At 41.2% G+C, this 18635-nt stretch overlaps 2 protein-coding genes and 1 pseudogene across 4 annotated transcripts in view; 2 read left to right on the top strand and 1 right to left on the bottom strand.

Moving 5' to 3' along the window:
- The window catches only part of LOC127418883 (FERM domain-containing protein 4B-like), a 79993-nt gene extending 77038 nt beyond the window's left edge, over positions 1-2955 (top strand). For both annotated transcript variants that reach the window (XM_051659764.1, XM_051659763.1), the window contains exons 23-24: positions 772-878; positions 969-2955. In XM_051659764.1, coding sequence (XP_051515724.1) covers positions 772-859 — 88 coding nt within the window. In that variant the 3' untranslated portion in view covers positions 860-878; positions 969-2955. The remainder of the gene's footprint in view (positions 1-771; positions 879-968) is intronic.
- Positions 2956-3063: 108 nt separating this feature from the next.
- The window catches only part of rbm10 (RNA binding motif protein 10), a 42505-nt gene continuing 26933 nt past the window's right edge, over positions 3064-18635 (bottom strand). The window contains exons 17-23 of one of the 2 annotated variants that reach the window (XM_051659775.1): positions 9780-9959; positions 6042-6209; positions 5890-5952; positions 5214-5393; positions 4934-4999; positions 4681-4769; positions 3064-4368 (exon numbers count right to left, since the gene is read on the bottom strand). In XM_051659775.1, coding sequence (XP_051515735.1) covers positions 4296-4368; positions 4681-4769; positions 4934-4999; positions 5214-5393; positions 5890-5952; positions 6042-6209; positions 9780-9959 — 819 coding nt within the window. In that variant the 3' untranslated portion in view covers positions 3064-4295. Of the gene's footprint in view, positions 4372-4680; positions 4770-4933; positions 5000-5213; positions 5394-5889; positions 5953-6041; positions 6210-9779; positions 9960-18635 lie in introns of both variants that reach the window. The other variant, XM_051659774.1, reaches the window with a different exon arrangement.
- LOC127418925 (eukaryotic initiation factor 4A-III-like) lies at positions 12561-14537 on the top strand (annotated as a pseudogene).

Raw genomic sequence — 18635 nt, 5'->3', positions numbered from 1 at the left:
ATTGCAAGCTACCTTGCTTCGTAACATTCAAATAATTTCAACGATCTTCTCTTTATGCTAAAAGTCAGGTATACGGGATAAATTTAAGCAAATACGCTGGTTTCCTATTCGTAGTACAACATATGACATACAAAACATACAATAGTGCAACATAACTGCAGTGCAACAGTAAACTGTCTGGTATAGTTCGGTAGTATGTAGCTGTATGTGTGTATCAGTATGCTATGTTAGCTGATAAGTAGTTTTAGTTTAGTTTCAAAATCTGTAGTAAAACAATCATAACTGTGTAATTTTAATTATGCTGCTTCATCTGTCAGCATGATGCCGGTGAATCACGTTCAGTCTCTTTGTACGTTACGTCATTGTTTTGGCCGATGCTCGCTCGCGTCCCTATGGAGTGTGTGCACGAGCACGAGCAACAGGTAGCTGGCTGCAGTTCACTTAACGGCCACAGGTGTCATTAATAACAAGGGTTTCTGAATCTTACATACTGCACAAATCAGACCTGCTGCCAAACTGCAATGTCTCTGGAACGTTTTGTTTTTTAAAAAAACCTTCAGTTGGCCCCCCATGTAAACTGTATCACTTCTCTGTGAGCTAGTTCAATACACTCTGTGTAAGCCAAATAACCAAAGACCAAAGTCTTCAGGCTGTTTGGTGTCTATCCAGGGAACTTTTGGTGTTGAAACTGCATTATTATACCATCATCTTCACATTCATCATTGAAACGTGGTGTTTGGTACAGTGTTTATTTCCTGTTGATTGTGGCAGGTGTCCAGCAGAATGTGCGTCATCACACACATCAGAGCCTGTTGAGGTGTTTGGTGCCGTGGCCAGCTGTTCAGATGCAGACCATTGATAACAGCACATGAGGACAGGTCAGCTATCAAACTGTCACGTGGCTTCTCTTCTCTTTTTACCGACATGTTAGAAATGCTCATAATTTTCACATTCCATTTCCATCACAGAGCACACGTTGATACCAGCTGCTGTATTTCCCAGCTTCTGGAGGACCAAAAGACACACTGGCACAACAGGAAGTAGAAAGGAAACAGAAGCACCTTACAGACGAATGTGGACACCATGGACGTAAATTCTCTCATGCCTTGGAATGCGATCTTTCAGTTCCAGAGTGACAGTAGAAGAGCTGTGGCCATGCAAGTGGAGCCATATATAGCTGAAAAAATGTGTCATCAAATGCACAGACTTGTACGATATGGTGACAGGGAGCATCAGTGTTTATATTCAGTACTGTAGCCTGCACAGAGAAGTAAACCAACCAAACGAGAAATGCACACATAATTATAGTGAATGTCATTTCAAACAGGAGTTTGAAGAATCTAGCCATATCGCATTACTGTTTGGACCTTTTTTTTTTTCTCCGTTAAACATATTATTGTATCATCCATTAATTTAACATTTTCAGTGTTTTCACTGTAATAAGCCGATGCCATCTTCTATTCTGAAAACAATGACAGATTTGAACGCAATTAAATAATGAAAGCTCAGTCAATTACAACAACAAAATAATGTAAATATAATCATGAATTTTTTTTATCATTTTTTTTTTATTCGTAATTTATTGAATATGCACTCTCTTCAAGTGAAGATTTCTGATTATGTAGACGGAAGCGAGCCTTTCGCTCTCTTTATATTAATGTAAATACTTTTCCTCACACAACTTCTGTGCATTAGAATAACAGCACTTGATCGAAGGAAATTCAATTAAATGATGTTCAAAAAGAGGAATTTCTGTTGGATTTGGAGCTCAACAAAACTGCTGATACAAGACCCGGAAAAATCCAGATACTTGTTCTGATTTGTGTACGGTTAAAAGATGTCAGCCCAACATTTTTGTGTCGTCAAAGTTCTCTAAGGAATAATTCACCCCAAAATAAAAATTCTGTCATCATTTATTCACCCTCATACTGTTCCAAACCTGTATGAATTCTCCAATTCACTTCCATTTTATGGAAAAGAGTGGCAAGGACATTTTTTAAAACATCGCCTTTGGTGTTCCGGGGAAGAAAGAAAATAATAGGGGTGGGGGGGGCAGTGAAATACCAGAGTCAACAAATTTCCATGTGCCATGCTGGAATACACAAATCTCCCCTTCCCATGTGTCAGTCTGATTGTACCGATTGTAGTTGTATTTTCCTGTTTTGTCTGTATTTGTGGCTTAGCAGCATGTGATGTAAAAGAACACTTTTAGTAAATTGTTTGCTGTTTTCTTTTTTTAAGTGTTTTTTTGAACATCAACATTGAACTTTGACATACATTCATACATTTCATCAGATACCATAAACCGTGTTCATTCCATACCTGAGCAAGTCATTCCTTTTCCAACAGGATGTGAATAAAAACGAGGTGTGTATGCTCTTGTTACGTCATTATTGCTTTACGGCATCATACATTACCTCCTCTCATGCTGAACTGACATCAGTACAACTCAACACTAGATTCGTAAGTCAATAAGGTCACAGGAGGTGTTGCAAAATGTCTTTTGGACGATTTGCATTGTACAGAATTGGCCAAACTATACCTTCAGGACAGGGAGGGGAACTGAATGAGCGTTTCCTATAAGTGCCTTTGCTTATATTGGACTTAATTGGCTAAATCCATTGGCCATTTTTCCCATTCATTCTGGTTTGAGAAAGACATCCAACAAGCTTCCACATGCTAATGGCTACCAAGTTCATTCAGTGAGACAAATTCACTCATTGCAAAAGTTCCAGTATGACATGGGGTCACTGTATCACAATTAAATGTATGATGAATCTCACAAATAAATGTCCAAGTAATATTTTACCCTTAAATGAAAAGAATAAAAAGGATATATACACAGTATATATACTGTGTGTGTGTGTATATATAATTATTTTCATATTACAGTGATGAAAATAATGTTACAATGCAAATAAACTTGAAAGTACTAAAATAGGCTTCATTTTCTTAATACTAATATATATATATATATATATATATATATATATATATATATATATATATATATATATATATATATATATATATATATATATATATATATACTGTAAATATTCTTTTGATTTTGGGGTAAAATACAACCTGAATATGCTCTCCGCTCAGATTTTGTGATACTTTTACATCTAAAATGATAAAAATAATAATAATAAAAAAAAAAAACTCTCTGAGTTCAAAATATGCTTCACAGTTGCACTTATTCAGAATGTTCTATATTAACAAAGTGGGAAAAATCATAAATTTCTAAAATAAATTTACCAAACAAAATGAGCTTTTAGCCTTTTGTGGTGAACATGGCATTTCAAAGAGTAAAAGAGAAAAATTAGTATTTACCGGTATATATATGTTTTTATATATAAACAAAAAACATCAACGGCACTTAGTGCTCATAAAAACATACTTTCACTCACTTTATCCACCTTAAATTCACATTTCAAAATTGAATGACAGCTTATATAGTCTTATACATCTTACACAGTCTAATACATCTGTATTGTGATTCAGTTACATATAAATTCATACAAGTAAAGCATTATCATCTGCTGTGCCTTTTCTCCGAGATAATCACTGAACTATAATCTACTGTGCAGTTCAAAGTCATCACAGACAACAGCTGTCTGTGATTTGCTGCATAGATTGCCATGTCAAATAAGACATGCAAAATGCATAGCACACTCCTAATCAAATCAATCTGAAACTGTTTAATGACCCACAGCTGATGCTTTAATAATGTTTAAAGAAGAAAAGTATAAACAGAAAGAAACTACAAGAAATAGTTTTTGGAATTGTCCCTGTTTTGCATCCCAACATCATTCTTTCTGCTTCCCACAATTGCATTTATTTTTTTATCAAATCATGCCATCTACAAATTCATTTTTTTTATGGGTCAATAATATGGTTCAAAAACATAAATTCCTTTCTGGGAAAAGATGGCTGTAGATGATGTGATCAAGTATAAGAATTTCACATGGTTCGACTGTAATTCCAGCAAAAGTTGTGCTATCAATAATAGCTTTTTATGTATTTCCCTGGTTCCTAAGGGTTCCTTTCTGATTTGAAAAATAATTAAAAAAAAAAAAAAAGTTATAAACTTTTTTTTTTTTTTCCCCACAAACATCTGCACATTTCCATATGACCTTAATTTTAAGTTACATATCCTAATGAAAATCTCTTAGCTGCAATTTTGCTCTTTAAACAAACACTGTGTACATGTTCTGCACAACCAGATTAAAAATGCACATGAGGCATTTACAGTAGTCCAGAAGGAAAAGGAATTCCAAAGATCAACTCCTTTATTCCACCGGGAGGTTCCGAATAAAAAAGCCTTTCTCCATCCCTCCTGGAAGCATCTGAGATCCAACACCACTGCTGATCACGAGTGAGAGAGAGACAAATAAGACATTATTTACAATCATTTTGCACATTGTGTCTATGACATGCTTATGCCTAATTTATACCATGGAAGAAGCCAAACTTTTGTCTCCTGAAAGAACTAAAGCACCCTAGGTGAAAAAAGTCTGCATTTATACTAATTAGTTTCAAAATTAGTTTGAGGAAAGAATGGTCACATGTCCAAAAATCATGAACTACCACAGTACAAAGTCCAAAAATAAGGTGATACCATGGTATTTGTGTAAGTGCAATGTCAATGTATGATGCACAGCTTTTTCCCCTTACACAGGGCTGTATCTCCTCTTTTTGGCATCAGGTTGTTGTGGGACAGCCCCTTTCTCCCTCCTCTCTGCTGCCCGGTCTCTGTATTTCATCTGAAATAGAGAGCACCACCCAGAGGTCAAGATACCTACAACAAGTATCAAGATGATGAACTACTGAGAAATTCAGAGGTGGGTGAAAAAACTGTCTTTGATAACAGACTATTTAGACACTTTTGAAATGACAGAAGTACTGTAGGTAACTCAATAGTGCTGACCTCTGTTTCTGATCGCTCTTGTCTCTCGGGCTGGGCTTGTCTCGCTCTTCTCTGCTCTAGATTTTGCTGTGCAAGTAAGAAGACATAAATATATTGTTCCGCTATTTCATTTATTTTTTTCACATCATAACCACCAGCACATTTGGTCTAGTATAGCTAATATTTCACCAAAATAGAAACAAGTAGAATAGTATCTGTAAAATTTGGAGATGAACAATAAGAAAACAACAATCTCATTAACATTAAGTTCAGCTCACATCCTGTGCCATGTGTCACTCACTCTGTGTAGCTCAGAGAGCTGCTGATGTCTGATCAAAGCTTCTTTACTTGGGAACTGCCTCCTGCACAGCAGACAGGCCAGTTTAGACCAGTCCGTCAGTCTCTCCTCTCGGTCTCCCCCTTCATCCTCACTGTCTGTCTCTCCACTGTATCCTGCCACCAGACCCCGAGGAGGACTCCTCTAGCAGAGCCAAGGAGAAGAAAGTTGTTTCTATTACCAGTAATAAAAATGCTTCTTCAAAAGGGTACATACAAAAGATGTAAGCAGTAAGTCAAGAACACAAAATTCACAAAACAAAAACAAACAAAAAAACCCCATAAATATCACAAAATGAAATGAAACAAAAAACTACACACCCAAAGCCAAACTGAACCAAAAACACTAAATGAAACATAACAAAAAACAAAAACAAAAGAATGCCAAAACCATACCACACTCAAAACAAAACCAATAAAACTAAAAAACTAAAACAAATACACTAATCAACAAAACAAAACACACCAAAAGAGAAAAAAGCAAACAAAAAAAAAACACCAAAACCAAACCAAACGCCTAAAAACAAAATAAAAACAATGTTTTTTTTTTTACTTTAATTCATCATTGAAACACAACAAAACAAAAACACAAAATGAAACAAAAAACAAAATTAAAAGAAAGGAAAAGAACAAAAACACACTTCTCTTTCTTCCAGATATTTCATCTGTTCAAACAGAATTTGTGGTCTCTCCAGTAAGGCACCCTGTGGAAAACACAACATCAGTTAGACATGTTCAAAACTTTTGTGCGGCATTTTAAGAACAGGACATTCTTGGTAAGAGGTGTACAAACCTTCATCTCCAGGACGGCGTAGCCTGCATCAGCGCTGGCAGACTCCCGCTGGTCGTCAGGTCTTCCCTGCAGCCGAGAGCTTGTGTTGAGTGAGGAAGAAGAGGACGATCGCACATTTTCCTTCTGCCTGTTCAGACTTTTCGCCCACCGCTCCATGTCTTTGGCTATCTGAGAGAAAAAGTTTTTTTCATACATTTTTTTTTTTTTTTTTTTTTTTTAAATCTTCACCCATCACCTACTAAAATCAACAAAACCTCAAAGTCAAAATCAAACTGTAAAGTGTTAAAGGGATATTCTCAGAAAAATAAAAATTATATCATCATTAACTAACACTCATGTTGTTCCAAACCCGAATGACTTTGTTTTCTTCCATGGAACAAAGAGTGAGATTTGTATGAATAATCTCCAAGCTGCTCTTTTCAATACAATAAAAATACACAGAGGAGAAAGTTTTTCAAGCTCCTATAGAACAAAAATGCTTCATAAAAAGTTGTCTATACATATACAGTATACACATAACTGGGCTATATTCCAGGTTTAATTGAATGAAAATCTTTCACTCCACTGAAGCCCACAAATCAAATAGACATGATGCATCTCATCAGGTTTGATTACAGTGAAGATTAGCCATGTCACACTGACATCACGGCAAGAGGGACATAACGTCTTGTTCCCTCCATCAGGGAATGGAGGTTACAACAGTAACCGAGACGTTCCCCTTCTGTCACTCACTCGATGTTGTGTCGATGTAGTGACACTAGGGGTCCCTATAAAAAAATGCCACAAGAGCTGGACCATGTTACGTGAACTGCCGATGCAGGTGCAAGCAAGCTGCTGTGTGTGTAATAGCAGGTGCATCAGTCTGCACGTAACCTCCCCCAACACCCCACAAGACGTCATGTAGTTACCCACATCCCATAGGGGGGGAAGTGATGTAAGTAGCATGGGAGCAGCCGCGCCAGCCGCGGCCTTTTCTCTCTATGTTTCTCTCCACAGTGTATTAGATTCGGCTGGGGCCATCTAACGCTATTATACGCATTGGGGAAGGTGTTCTTTCCCTTTCCTATTCTTTCAGGGGGAAAAGACCCCGCGGAGACCACATCCTGCCCGAAGGGGAGGTAACGTGGCAAAACGTCACGTGGGTTCACCAGCCACACATGGAAGATGCGCGGTGGTAAGTCCTGCCTTAAAGGGGAGGAGCTCTACAACACAGTGACACGGGGGCAGAGAGGGCTCTGCCCAAGGGAGACGTGGGTCTGCCGACAGGGAGACCGTACCGTGGAAAATACATCACAGGGGGTTACCGGAGTAACCAGCACCTGTGGAGCACCTACCCCAGTACAGGGCATATTAGCACACATACTGGTTCTGGCTGCAAATTCCTCCGCCGAATTCGCGAGACACAGGGCTAGGGAGGAAGGACATCCAGGGTTCACAGGTTCGTGAACTCGCATGGGAGAAGTGCACATCTTTGCCTCACGGAGGCGAAAGGTGCTATACGCAAGCGATACACCCGGCCAGCTGTTCCATATTACCAAACTTACCTGTGCGTACCTGACAAAACATGGTACGAAACCGGCTCAACCGGGAGATTGTAAAATCTCACAAAGGTATTGGGTGTTGCCCAGCCTGCTGCTCTGCAGATGTCTGCTAGAGAGGCGCCATTGGCCAGTGCCCACAAGGATGCCAGACTCCTTGTAGATTGTGCTCATATTCCCAAAGGGGCAGGCACGGCCTGGGCTTGGTATGCCAGAGCGATGGCATCCACGATCCAGTGGGCAAGCCTCTGTTTGGAGACAGCGTTCCCTCTCTGCCGTCCGCCAAAGCAGACAAAAAGCTGCTCAGAGTGTCTAAAGCTCTGCGTGTGATCCAAGTAGATGTGCAAAGCACGCACCGTACACAGCAACGACAGGGCTGGGTCAGCCTCGTCCTGGGGCAGCGCTTGCAGGCTCACCACCTGATCCCTGAAGGGGGTCATGGGAACCTTGGGCACATAGCCCGGCCGGGGTCTCAGGACCACATGAGAGTCTACCGGACTGAACTCCAGGCAGGTATCACTAACAGAGAACGCCTGCAGGTCCCCAACCCTCTTGATGGAGGTGAGCACAATCAGGAGGGCCGACTGGCTCAAACGGGGCTCTCCGAAGGCCCAGGAGGACCACGGAGAGATACCATGAGGGAAAGAGGTGTGTCCTAGGAGGATTCAGCCTCCGGGCGCATCTCAGGAACCTGATGATCAGGTCGTGCTTCTCTAAAGACTTACCATCCACTGCATCATGGTGTGCCACTATGGCAGCCACATACACCTTCAGGATGGAGGGGGACAGCCACCCCTCCAGCCTCTCCTGCAGGAAGGAAAGCACTGACCCAACTGCGCATCTCTGGGTGTCTTCACCTCGGGAAGAACACCAACTTGCAAACAAACGCCACTTCAGGGCATAAAGCTGCCTCATAATGGGAGCCCTGGCCTGAGTGATCGTGTCTACCACTGCTGGTGGTAGGCCACTTAGGTTTTCCACATCCCGTCCAAGGGCCAGACGTGGAGGTTCCAGAGGTCTGGGCGCGGGTGCCAGATGGTGCCCCATCCCTGAGAGAGGAGGTCCTTCCTCAGGGGAATCTGCCAGGGAGGGGCTGTCGCGAGGAGTGTGAGATCCGAGAACCAAGTCTGAGTGGGCCAGTAAGGCACCACGAGGATGACCTGTTCCTCGTCCTCCCTGACCTTGCACAGGGTCTGTGCAAGTAGGTTCACTGGGGGGGAACGCATATTTGCGCAGCCCCCGGGGCTAGCTGTGTGCCAGTGCATCTGTCCAGAAGGGGGCTCACGTCAGGGAATACCAGAGCCGTGGTCCTGTCCAGGAGCCAGCGGCTGCATTCCCATTGCACACGGCGCCACAGCCCAACTTGGAGGCATCTGTGGTGACCACGACGTGTCTGGACACTTGCTGTAGGGGGACTCCTGCCCACAGAAATGCAAGGTCTGTCCAAGGGTTGAATAAGTGGTGGCAGAGTGGCGTGACAGCCAAGCGATGTGTGCCGCGGCTCCATGCCCATCTCAGGACTCGAGTCTGAAGCCAGTGCTGAAGTGGTCTCATATGCATCAACCTGTGCGGCGTGACCGCCGCCGAGGATGCCATATGCCCCAGGAGCCTCTGAAAGTGTTTCAGTGGAACCGCTGTCTACCCAGGGGTGTAGTCTGCACCAAGCGTGCAGAAGTAGAGAAAGCCACTGGAATGCGCTGTATATCCAACAGCATATGCTTCTTTGAATGGTGAATGGACCGGCAGTGGAATTCAGCAAAAATCTGAATGAGTGGTTGCGAGCCAGCTCCTTTTATACCCGTATGTCTGGGGGAGTGGCATGCAAATTCCACTCGCCAATTCTCATTGGCCTTTTCTCAAATATTAGAGGTGTTTGGGGCTCCCAAGGGCGACCCCTAGTGTCATTACATCGACACAAAGTCGAGTGAGTGACAGAATGGGAACTTGAATTTCGGTCTGCTCCACACACAAAGCTTCAGGAGACTTGGAATACAGCGCAAGTCATTTGGACTGTTATTAGGATACTTGTTTTATATGGAAAAGAGCAGGACAATGAGCATTCTTAAACATTTCTCCTTTTTGGGTCACACAGAAGAAAGAAAGTCATACAGGTTTGAAACAATCTGAGGGTGAGCAAATAATGACAGAATTGTCATTTTTAGTGAACTAACCCTTTAATTTCACTAGAGGTTTGACATACTTGCTGTGCAGTCTTATTCTTGGGCTTGTCCTTCTTGTCCTTGTCAATGTTGGGTGTAACTGAAAGGTCAGAGGTCGCCGAGTCTGTTGTGTCTTCCGATGTCTGTGATGAAGCAGGAACATACATATGTCGTTCCCCGTCCCAGTACATGTACTGCTGCGTGTGAGGATTATAGTAGTACTAGAGGGACATCACGAAAAACAAACAGAAATATTAGCAGTATCACTATGGCTGTATAATTTCAAATAGCCTGTATAAATTTGCTCGGGAAGAAGACTTGTGAATTATGGTAAATTTAGCTGCCTCTGCCTACATGCCTTGCACATCTCAAAATTTAAGCTCTACATTAACGTATTTCACGTACCTAATTTGGAGTTCCAGGTCAAAAATGACCGGCCTATACAAATTGCTTAGAAATCTCTCGTTATGCTATATTATCACCAAATATTGGATTAGATCTTTTTGTCAACTTGTTCTCTTTCAATTAGCACAGGTTTTGTATTTCTTTTTGGAACTTATTGATCGTAGGCCCCACTGACCTGAGCATATGCACCTCCGTTTTTGAGTGAAAAAACATTATTTGTGGATAATTTTGGCAAAATAAAAAAAATATGAAACCATTCTGTACTATTTATCACACTAGTGTGCTTTAATGTTTAACCAGGAAGTTTGTTTTGAAATGCTTTTATTTTGTAAAAAATGGCACAAAGTCACACTTGTGGCATTCCCGGTCAAAAATGACCGGCCATTGAAAATGAATGGGGGAGATCAAAAATAAGAGAAAAATTTAGTGTTCAGGAGCATGTTCATCATGTTCACATACAGTGCATCCGGAAAGTATTCACAGCGCTTCACTTTTTCCACATTTTGTTATGTTACAGCCTTATTCCAAAATGGATTAAATTCATTATTTTCCTCAATTCTACAAACAATACCCCATAATGACAATGTGAAAGAAGTTTGTTTGAAATCTTTGCAAATTTATTAAAAATAAAAAAAAATAAATAAATAAATAAAAAAAAAAAATCACATGTACATAAGTATTCACAGCCTTTGCCATGACACTCAAAATTGAGCTCAGGTGCATCCTGTTTCCACTGATCATGCTTGAGATGTTTCTACAACTTGATTGGAGTCCACCTGTGGTAAATTCAGTTGATTGGACATGATTTGGAAAGGCACACACCTGTCTATATAAGGTCCCACAGTTAACAGTGCATGTCAAAGCACAAACCAAGCAATGAAGTCCAAGGAATTGTCTGTAGACCTCTGAGACATGATTGTATTGAGGCACAGATCTGGGGTTACAGAAAAATTTCTGCAGCATTGAAGGTCCCAATGAGCACAGTGGCCTCCATTATCCATAAATGGAAGAAGTTTGGAACCACCAGGACTCTTCCTAGAGCTGGCCGCCTGGCCAAACTGAGCGATCGGGGGAGAAAGGCCTTAGTCAGGGAGGTGACCAAGAACCCGATGGTCACTCTGACAGAGCTCCAGCGTTTCTCTGTGGAGAGAAGAGAATCTTCCAGAAGAACAACCATCTCTGCAGCACTCCACCAATCAGGCCTGTATGGCAGAGTGGCCAGACAGAAACCACTCCTCAGTAAAAGGCACATGACAGCCTGCCTGGAGTTTGACAAAAGGCACCTGAAGGACTCTCAGACCATGAGAAACAAAGATTGAACTCTTTAGCCTGAATGGCAAGCATCATGTCTGGAGGAAACCAGGCACCGCTCATCACCTGGCCAATACCATCCCTACAGTGAAGCATGGTGGTGGCAGCATCATGCTGTGGGGATGTTTTTCAGCGGCAGGAACTGGGAGACTAGTCAGGATCGAGGGAAAGATGAATGCAGCAATGTACAAAGACATCCTTGTTGAAAACCTGCTCCAGAGAGCTCTGGACCTCAGACTGGGGCGAAGGTTCATCTTCCAACAGGACAACGACCCTAAGCACACAGCCAAGTGGGGCAACTCTGTGAATGTCCTTGAGCGGCCAAGCCAGAGCCCAGACTTGAACCCGATTGAACATCTCTGGAGAGATCTGAAATTGGCTGTGCACCGACGCTCCCCATCCAACCTGATGGAGCTTGAGAGGTTCTGCAAAGAAGAATGGGAGAAACTGCCCAAAGATAGGTGTGCCAGGCTTGTAGCATCATACTCAAAAAGACTTGAGGCTGTAATTGGTGCCAAAGGTGCTTCAACAAAGTATTGAGCAAAGGCTGTGAATACTTATGTACATGTGATTTTTGTTTTTTTTCGTTTTTTATTTTTAATACATTTGCAAAGATTTCAAACAAACTTCTTTCATGTTGTCATTATGGGGTATTGTTTGTAGAATTTTGAGGAAAATAATGAATTTAATCAATTTTGGAATAAGGCTGTAACATACCAAAATGTGGAAAAAGTGAAGCGCTGTGAATACTTTCCGGATGCACTGTATGTGTGCTTGCAAACATAAAGGCCTCATACCTGTGCATGCACAAATACACACATGGGCACTAACACACACACATGCTCAAATGCTTTTCCGATTAACATTTTTTTTTATTGATTCATATAGATAACAAGGAAAAACAAAACATATATACACAGAATCAACATTTAACCCCCACTATTACCCCTCCCAATCCCCAACCCCACCCTGTCCCTCAACAACATCCTTGTGGTCACACATGATTATGGAGACACACACACACACAAAAAATAATATTTTATATATATTGTTGTGCTCAAAACTTTGCATAACCTGGCAGAAATTGTGAAATTTTGGCATTGATTTTGAAAATATGACTGATCATGCAAAAAATAAAATAAAAAAAAAACTGTCTTTTATTTAAGGATAGTGATCATGGCTCTTCCGCTCGGCCTGCAGACGCGTCCAGACGCGCTTAATATTTTAACGTGTTTTTCTATTGATATCTGTTCTAATCATGGCCGCAGCCGCCGCTCCCGTGAGGAAGAAGCTCCTCAAGGAGGAAGACATGACGAAGATAAGAGTTTGAGACGAATAAGGAGGTGGATGTGACGCCGACGTTTGACATGATGGGCTTGAGGGAAGATCTGCTGCGTGGGATATACGCCTACGGTTTGAGAAACCATCAGCAATTCAGCAGAGAGCCATTAAACAGATCATCAAGGGAAGAGACGTCATCGCACAGTCTCAGTCTGGTACTGGTAAAACAGCCACATTTTGTATCTCAGTGCTGCAGTGTTTGGATATTCAGGTTTGAGAGACTCAAGCACTGATTTTGGTGCCAACCAGGGAGTTAGCAGGACAAATACAGAATGTGCTGCTAGCGTTGGGTGACTACATGAACGTCAAATGTCACACCTGTATCGGCAGCACAAACGTCGGCGAGGAAATCAGGAAGCTGGATTACGGTCAGCACGTGGTGGCTGGAATGCCCAGCAGAGTGTTCGACATGATCCGCAGAAGGAGTTTGAGAACTCGTGCCATTAAGATAGTGTTGTTGGATGAAGCGGATGAAATGCTAAACAAGGGCTTTAAGGAGCAGATTTACAATGTGTATCGATATCTGCCGCCGCCACTCAGGTGTGTCTGATCAGTGCTACACTCCCGCACAAAATCCTGGAGATGACCAACAAATTCATGACCGACCCCATCCGCATTCTGGTTAAACGTGATGAGTTGACAGTGGAGGGCATCAAACAGTTTTTTGTGGTCATCGAACGAGAGGAGTGGAAGTTTGACGCTCTGTGTGACCTGTACGACACGCTCACCATCACACAAGCCGTTATCTTCTGCAACACCAAACGCAAGGTGGACTGGCTGACAGAGAAGATGAGAGAAGCAAACTTCACTGTGTCGTCAATGCACGGAGACATGCCACAGAAAGAGAGAGAATCCATCATGAAAGAGTTCAGATCTGGAGCCAGTCGAGTGTTGATCTCCACAGATGTGTGGGCCAGAGGTCTGTATGTTCCTCAGGTGTCTCTAATCATCAACTATGATCTGCCCAACAACAGAGAGTTGTACATCCACAGGATTGGTCGATCAGGTCGTTATGGCAGGAAGGGTGTGGCCATCAACTTTGTGAAGAATGACGACATTTGTATTCTGCGTGATATTGAGCAATACTATTCCACACAGATTGATGAAATGCCCATGAACGTGGCTGACCTGATTTAAGCTGTTGAATATGGGGTGAAATAATCCAATAGCAGTTTTGCATTCATCTGGGTCTTTTTATTTACTCTGGTATTTTTATGTAGTTTAAGCGTGCTCTGATGGATATTGTGTTGTAAGTAGTGGTGGTTCAATGCACATCACTGGATTTTGTAAATAAAGAGTCTGTCGCCGTCTTTGATCTATTTAAAAAAAAAAAAAAAGAAGAAAAAAAAAGGATAGTGATCCCCGAATTTTCCACTTCTTAATAAGTGATTGAACAGTACTGACTGGCATTTTCAAGGCTTTGGATATCTTTTTATATCCTTTTCCATCTTTATAAAGTTCCATTACCTTGCTACACAGGTCTTTTGACAGTTCTTTTCTGCTCCCCATGGCTCAATATCAAGCCTGCTCAGTGCATCCACGTGAGAGCTAACAAACTCATTGACTATTTATACACAGACACTAATTGCAATTTAAAAAGCCACAGGTGTGGGAAATTAACCTTTAATTGCCATTAAAACCTGTGTGTGTCACATTGTGTGTCTGTAACAAGGCCAAACATTCAAGGGTATGTAAACTTTTGATCAGGGCCATTTGGGTGATTTCTGTTACCATTATGATTTAAAAAGGAGCAAAACAACTATGTGATAATAAATGGCTTCATGTGATCACTATCCTTAAATAAAAGACAGTTTTTTTGCACGATCAGTCATATTTTCAAAATCAATGCCAAAATGGCACAATTTCTGCCAGGGTATGCAAATTTTGAGCACAACTGTATATATAATAAATTACATTTAAAACTAAACTTCTCTCTCCACTGCCCCTCCCCGAGAGCCCTCCAAAAACACCAAATAGCTGCCCCATTTCCCATCAAACAAATCCCAATTCCTCAGCCTTCTACATAACACTTCCTCGAAAGCCGCCCACCCTCCCCATCTCCGTGCACCATTCTTGAAATGAGGGTCCAGCCGACTTCCATCCCCTTAAAACAATTTGTCTGAAATCATAACACTGGTCAGAGTGGATTGAGAGGGAGGTTAATACGCTCTGTGACCTATATGAGAGTGGAGTGTTGAGATCCTTTGGAAATTTGGTTCAACATTTTGGGATTCCCAGATCTCAGTTCTTTAGGTATTTACAGTTGCGTCACCTGCTTTGTACTATTTTTGGGAGTAGCATACACCCCCTAAAGTGGCAGATACTCTGTGAGTGGTGATTACTGCTTTTGGAAAAGGTCATGAGGCATCAGTGTATCACACCCTGCTAATTCAGAGTCTGGGGGACAGAGTTTTATCTTCTCTCAAGAGATTATGGGAGAAAGATCTAAACTTGGTATTGGAGGAGGGAGTGTGGGCTAGGATACTAAAAAAGTCTGCATCTAGAGATGCAAGGGTTCGCCGTATGCAATTCAAGATTTTAAATCAATTCTATTGGACCCCCTCTAGATTGTATAGGCTTGGTCTTAAAGACACACCCACCTGCTGGCGATGCCAGTCAGAAGATGGAGACACAACCCATGTTTTTTGTGGTGTGTTAAGATCCAAGAATTTTGGTTGAAGGTTCAGAGTTTTATGTGTGATGTATTGGACACTCAAATTTCATTTTGCCCCAGACTCTGTATTTTAGGCGATGGGGCAGTCATTAATATAGGGGATAAACGCATAAAAAATTGGGTCCTAACCAACAGAAAGGGGACTTATTAATACATCATTTTGGGTTCAGCCATATGCTCGAAGCAACATTTAAATAAATGTCCGAATTAAACACTCTGGACACTTTTGTCCATACTGAGTGCAAATGCGAGATAACGGGGTGTAACTTAACTTCTCCGGTTAGTTTGATAGAAAGGCTTTGTAATGGCAAAATAGGGGAAAGAACATCCTGTTCAATACAAAACTAGGGAGGGGCTCTCTCAGGTGGGAGTGACCAATAAGCCAAATATCTGAGACCGAATGCATAATAATAAAACAAAATCTTGGGTAAGCCTAGCCCACATTTGTCAATCGGCCTATGCAACTTACTGAAATGTAATCTGGGATGTTTACCATTCCAAATGAAGTACTTTGCTATGCTATCAAATTGCTTGAAATAAGAGAGGGGGACACCTATAGGGAGAGACTGTAGCAGGTAGTTGAATTTTGGAATACAATTCATTTTAATATTAACCTTCCCAATCATCGATAAATGTAATAAAGCCCACCTGCCCACATCGCTCGAAAACCTTTTAATTAAAGGGTCAAAATTAACTCTAACTAAATCACACAAATTTGCTGGGAATAAAATACCCAAATACTTAATGCCCTGTTTGGGCCACTGGAAGTTGCCTGGCTGAAAAATCCACCTTGGTTGCTAGCGGATTAGCAGATAATTCTCTCTCCGATGACTCCAGATAATCGATCCGTTTCTCGACATCCCCCACTCTTGTAACCACCTCAGTGAATTAGGTGTCCATGGCAGTAATTGATCGATGTATTACAGCAAGATCCTCCAAGTCACCAACGACCTTCGTCAGCATTGCCGACATTAAACATTTCTTGCCGAATTTCCCTCATTTGTCCGACCAAATCAGCTCACATGCTCTGGGTCTCCGGGGGGTGTCAGCATGAGCACGTAAGTGCCTTTTAATGTCTCCAGAGCCCGAGGATTTTGAATTCTTTGACATATTGTCCTCCTAGAACAGTTATGGAACAGAATGTATCGAATCTCACTGGTTTATGACATTAATAGTGTTAAAACTAGCAAAGTGCGCAGAGCTCGCCATTCACACATCCGAACCTCGCATGGCGTCACGTGACTCCACGCACAAACTCTTAAGTATTACATGCTTTCTTCTTCACAGAGATGAACTTTATCCTACACTGAACTGCATCCAACATCCATTCATCCATCCAGCGTTACCACACACACACATACACACAAACAAACAGATGCACGCACACATGCATGCACACACACCAGAACTGTCTTTGCCCCACAGTGACCCCTCTCCAATAGAATCTTTCTTTGATAATGTTTCTTTCATCAAGCATTGTGTGTTTCAAATGCAGAGCACACGTTTGCGAGGCACATGCAAAAAGCTATTGTCAGTCAGTAATGTGTAAATAGGCTTAGGCCAGTTTTCTTTGTCACAATGGTCAAATTTGACAGGAAACACCACAAATGTTACTTTGTGCCCCTTTTCTGAAAATAAAAGCATTTCAAAATAAAAGTCCTGTTTTTTTGTGATCTTCCCCATTCATTTTCAATGGCGAGTCATCTCTGACCAGGAACACCACAATTCTATTGATTCTATTGGAGAGGGGTCACTGTGGGGCAAAGACAGTTCTGGTGTGTGTGTGTGCATGTTTGTGTGTGTGGTAATGTTGAATGGATGTTGAATGCAGTTCAGGGTAGGATAAAATTAATCTCTGTGAAAAAGAAAGCATGTAATACTCAAAGATTTTGTGCGTGTACACGAGTATGTGTGTTCATGTGTGCACGCATGTGTGTGTGTGTTAGTGTGCATGTGTGTATGTGTGCATGTGTGCGTGCACAGATCTGAGGCCTTTATGTTTGCAAGCACACATGCACATATGTGAACACCAACATGTAAGAAAGCATGTAATACTCAAATAGTTTGTGCGTGTGAGCACGTGTGTGTTTGTGTGTGCGTATGTGTGTGTGTGTATTAGTGCGCGCGTGTGGTAATGTTGAATGGATGAATGGATGTTGGATGCAGTTCAGAGTAGAATAAAGATCATCTCTGTGAACAAGAAAGCATGTAATACTCAAAAGAGTTTGTGCGTGTACGTAAGAATGTGTGTGTGTGTGTGTATATATGTGCTTACAGAGGTCCGAGGCCTTTATGTCTGCAAACACACATGCACATATGTGAACATGAACATGATGAACATGCTCCTGAACACTTTTTGATCTCCCCCATTCTTTTTCAATGGCCGGTCATTTTTGACCAGGAACACCACATGTGTGGCTTTGTGCCATTTTGTACAAAATAAAAGCATTTCAAAACAAACTTCCTGGTTAAACATTAAAGCACACTAGTGTGATAAATAGTACATTTCTGACATTTAGCAAAATAGTGACTAGAGAAATAGTGAATTTCTAATGTTTTTGAAAAAAAAATGTGACTTTATTGGGGCAAAATGTTTGTGTGGTGTAAATAACGCAACAACTGTGGGACAGTCAATTTTTGGGAAGAAATATGGATAAACTATAAATAGAAATGTTGAAATGGTTTATGTTTATTTCACTCTTTGTTTAGATTATCTTAGTTTTAAACACATATTAACTTGCATTTTTATCATGGATTTTCATAGTTTCATATAATTGTCTAAAACAATAAAATCTGTACATAAGACATTTAAAAAGTTCAAAAATAAATCTTGAAGGCCTTGTAAAAAAGTTTCAATTTAAAAAATAATAATCACAGGTTAAAACTTAAGCCCCATCAACAGCATCATTGTTTTTTTTTTTTTTTTTTAATAACATGACAAGCTGAATACTACTCGTTTAATCTCAGTAACCATCTTGTTATTGGACACTTTCACTCTTGGATTAAATTAATCATGGCTGATTGTGAATAGTAATTTTACAATGGCATCTGTAGCTAAAAACTATTGATTTTTTTATGATGCTTCATCCACACCACTAGGTGTCACTTAAGTCCAAGATGACACGAGCAAAATGTTACTGAGTGCACTTTAAATAAAAGCTTTGAA

The sequence above is a fragment of the Myxocyprinus asiaticus genome, chromosome 28 (genome assembly GCF_019703515.2).
Source record: "Myxocyprinus asiaticus isolate MX2 ecotype Aquarium Trade chromosome 28, UBuf_Myxa_2, whole genome shotgun sequence".
NCBI lineage: Eukaryota > Metazoa > Chordata > Actinopteri > Cypriniformes > Catostomidae > Myxocyprinus > Myxocyprinus asiaticus.
The sequence above is the reverse complement of the archived record's forward strand: the minus strand, read 5'-3'. Positions and strand labels throughout refer to the sequence as shown.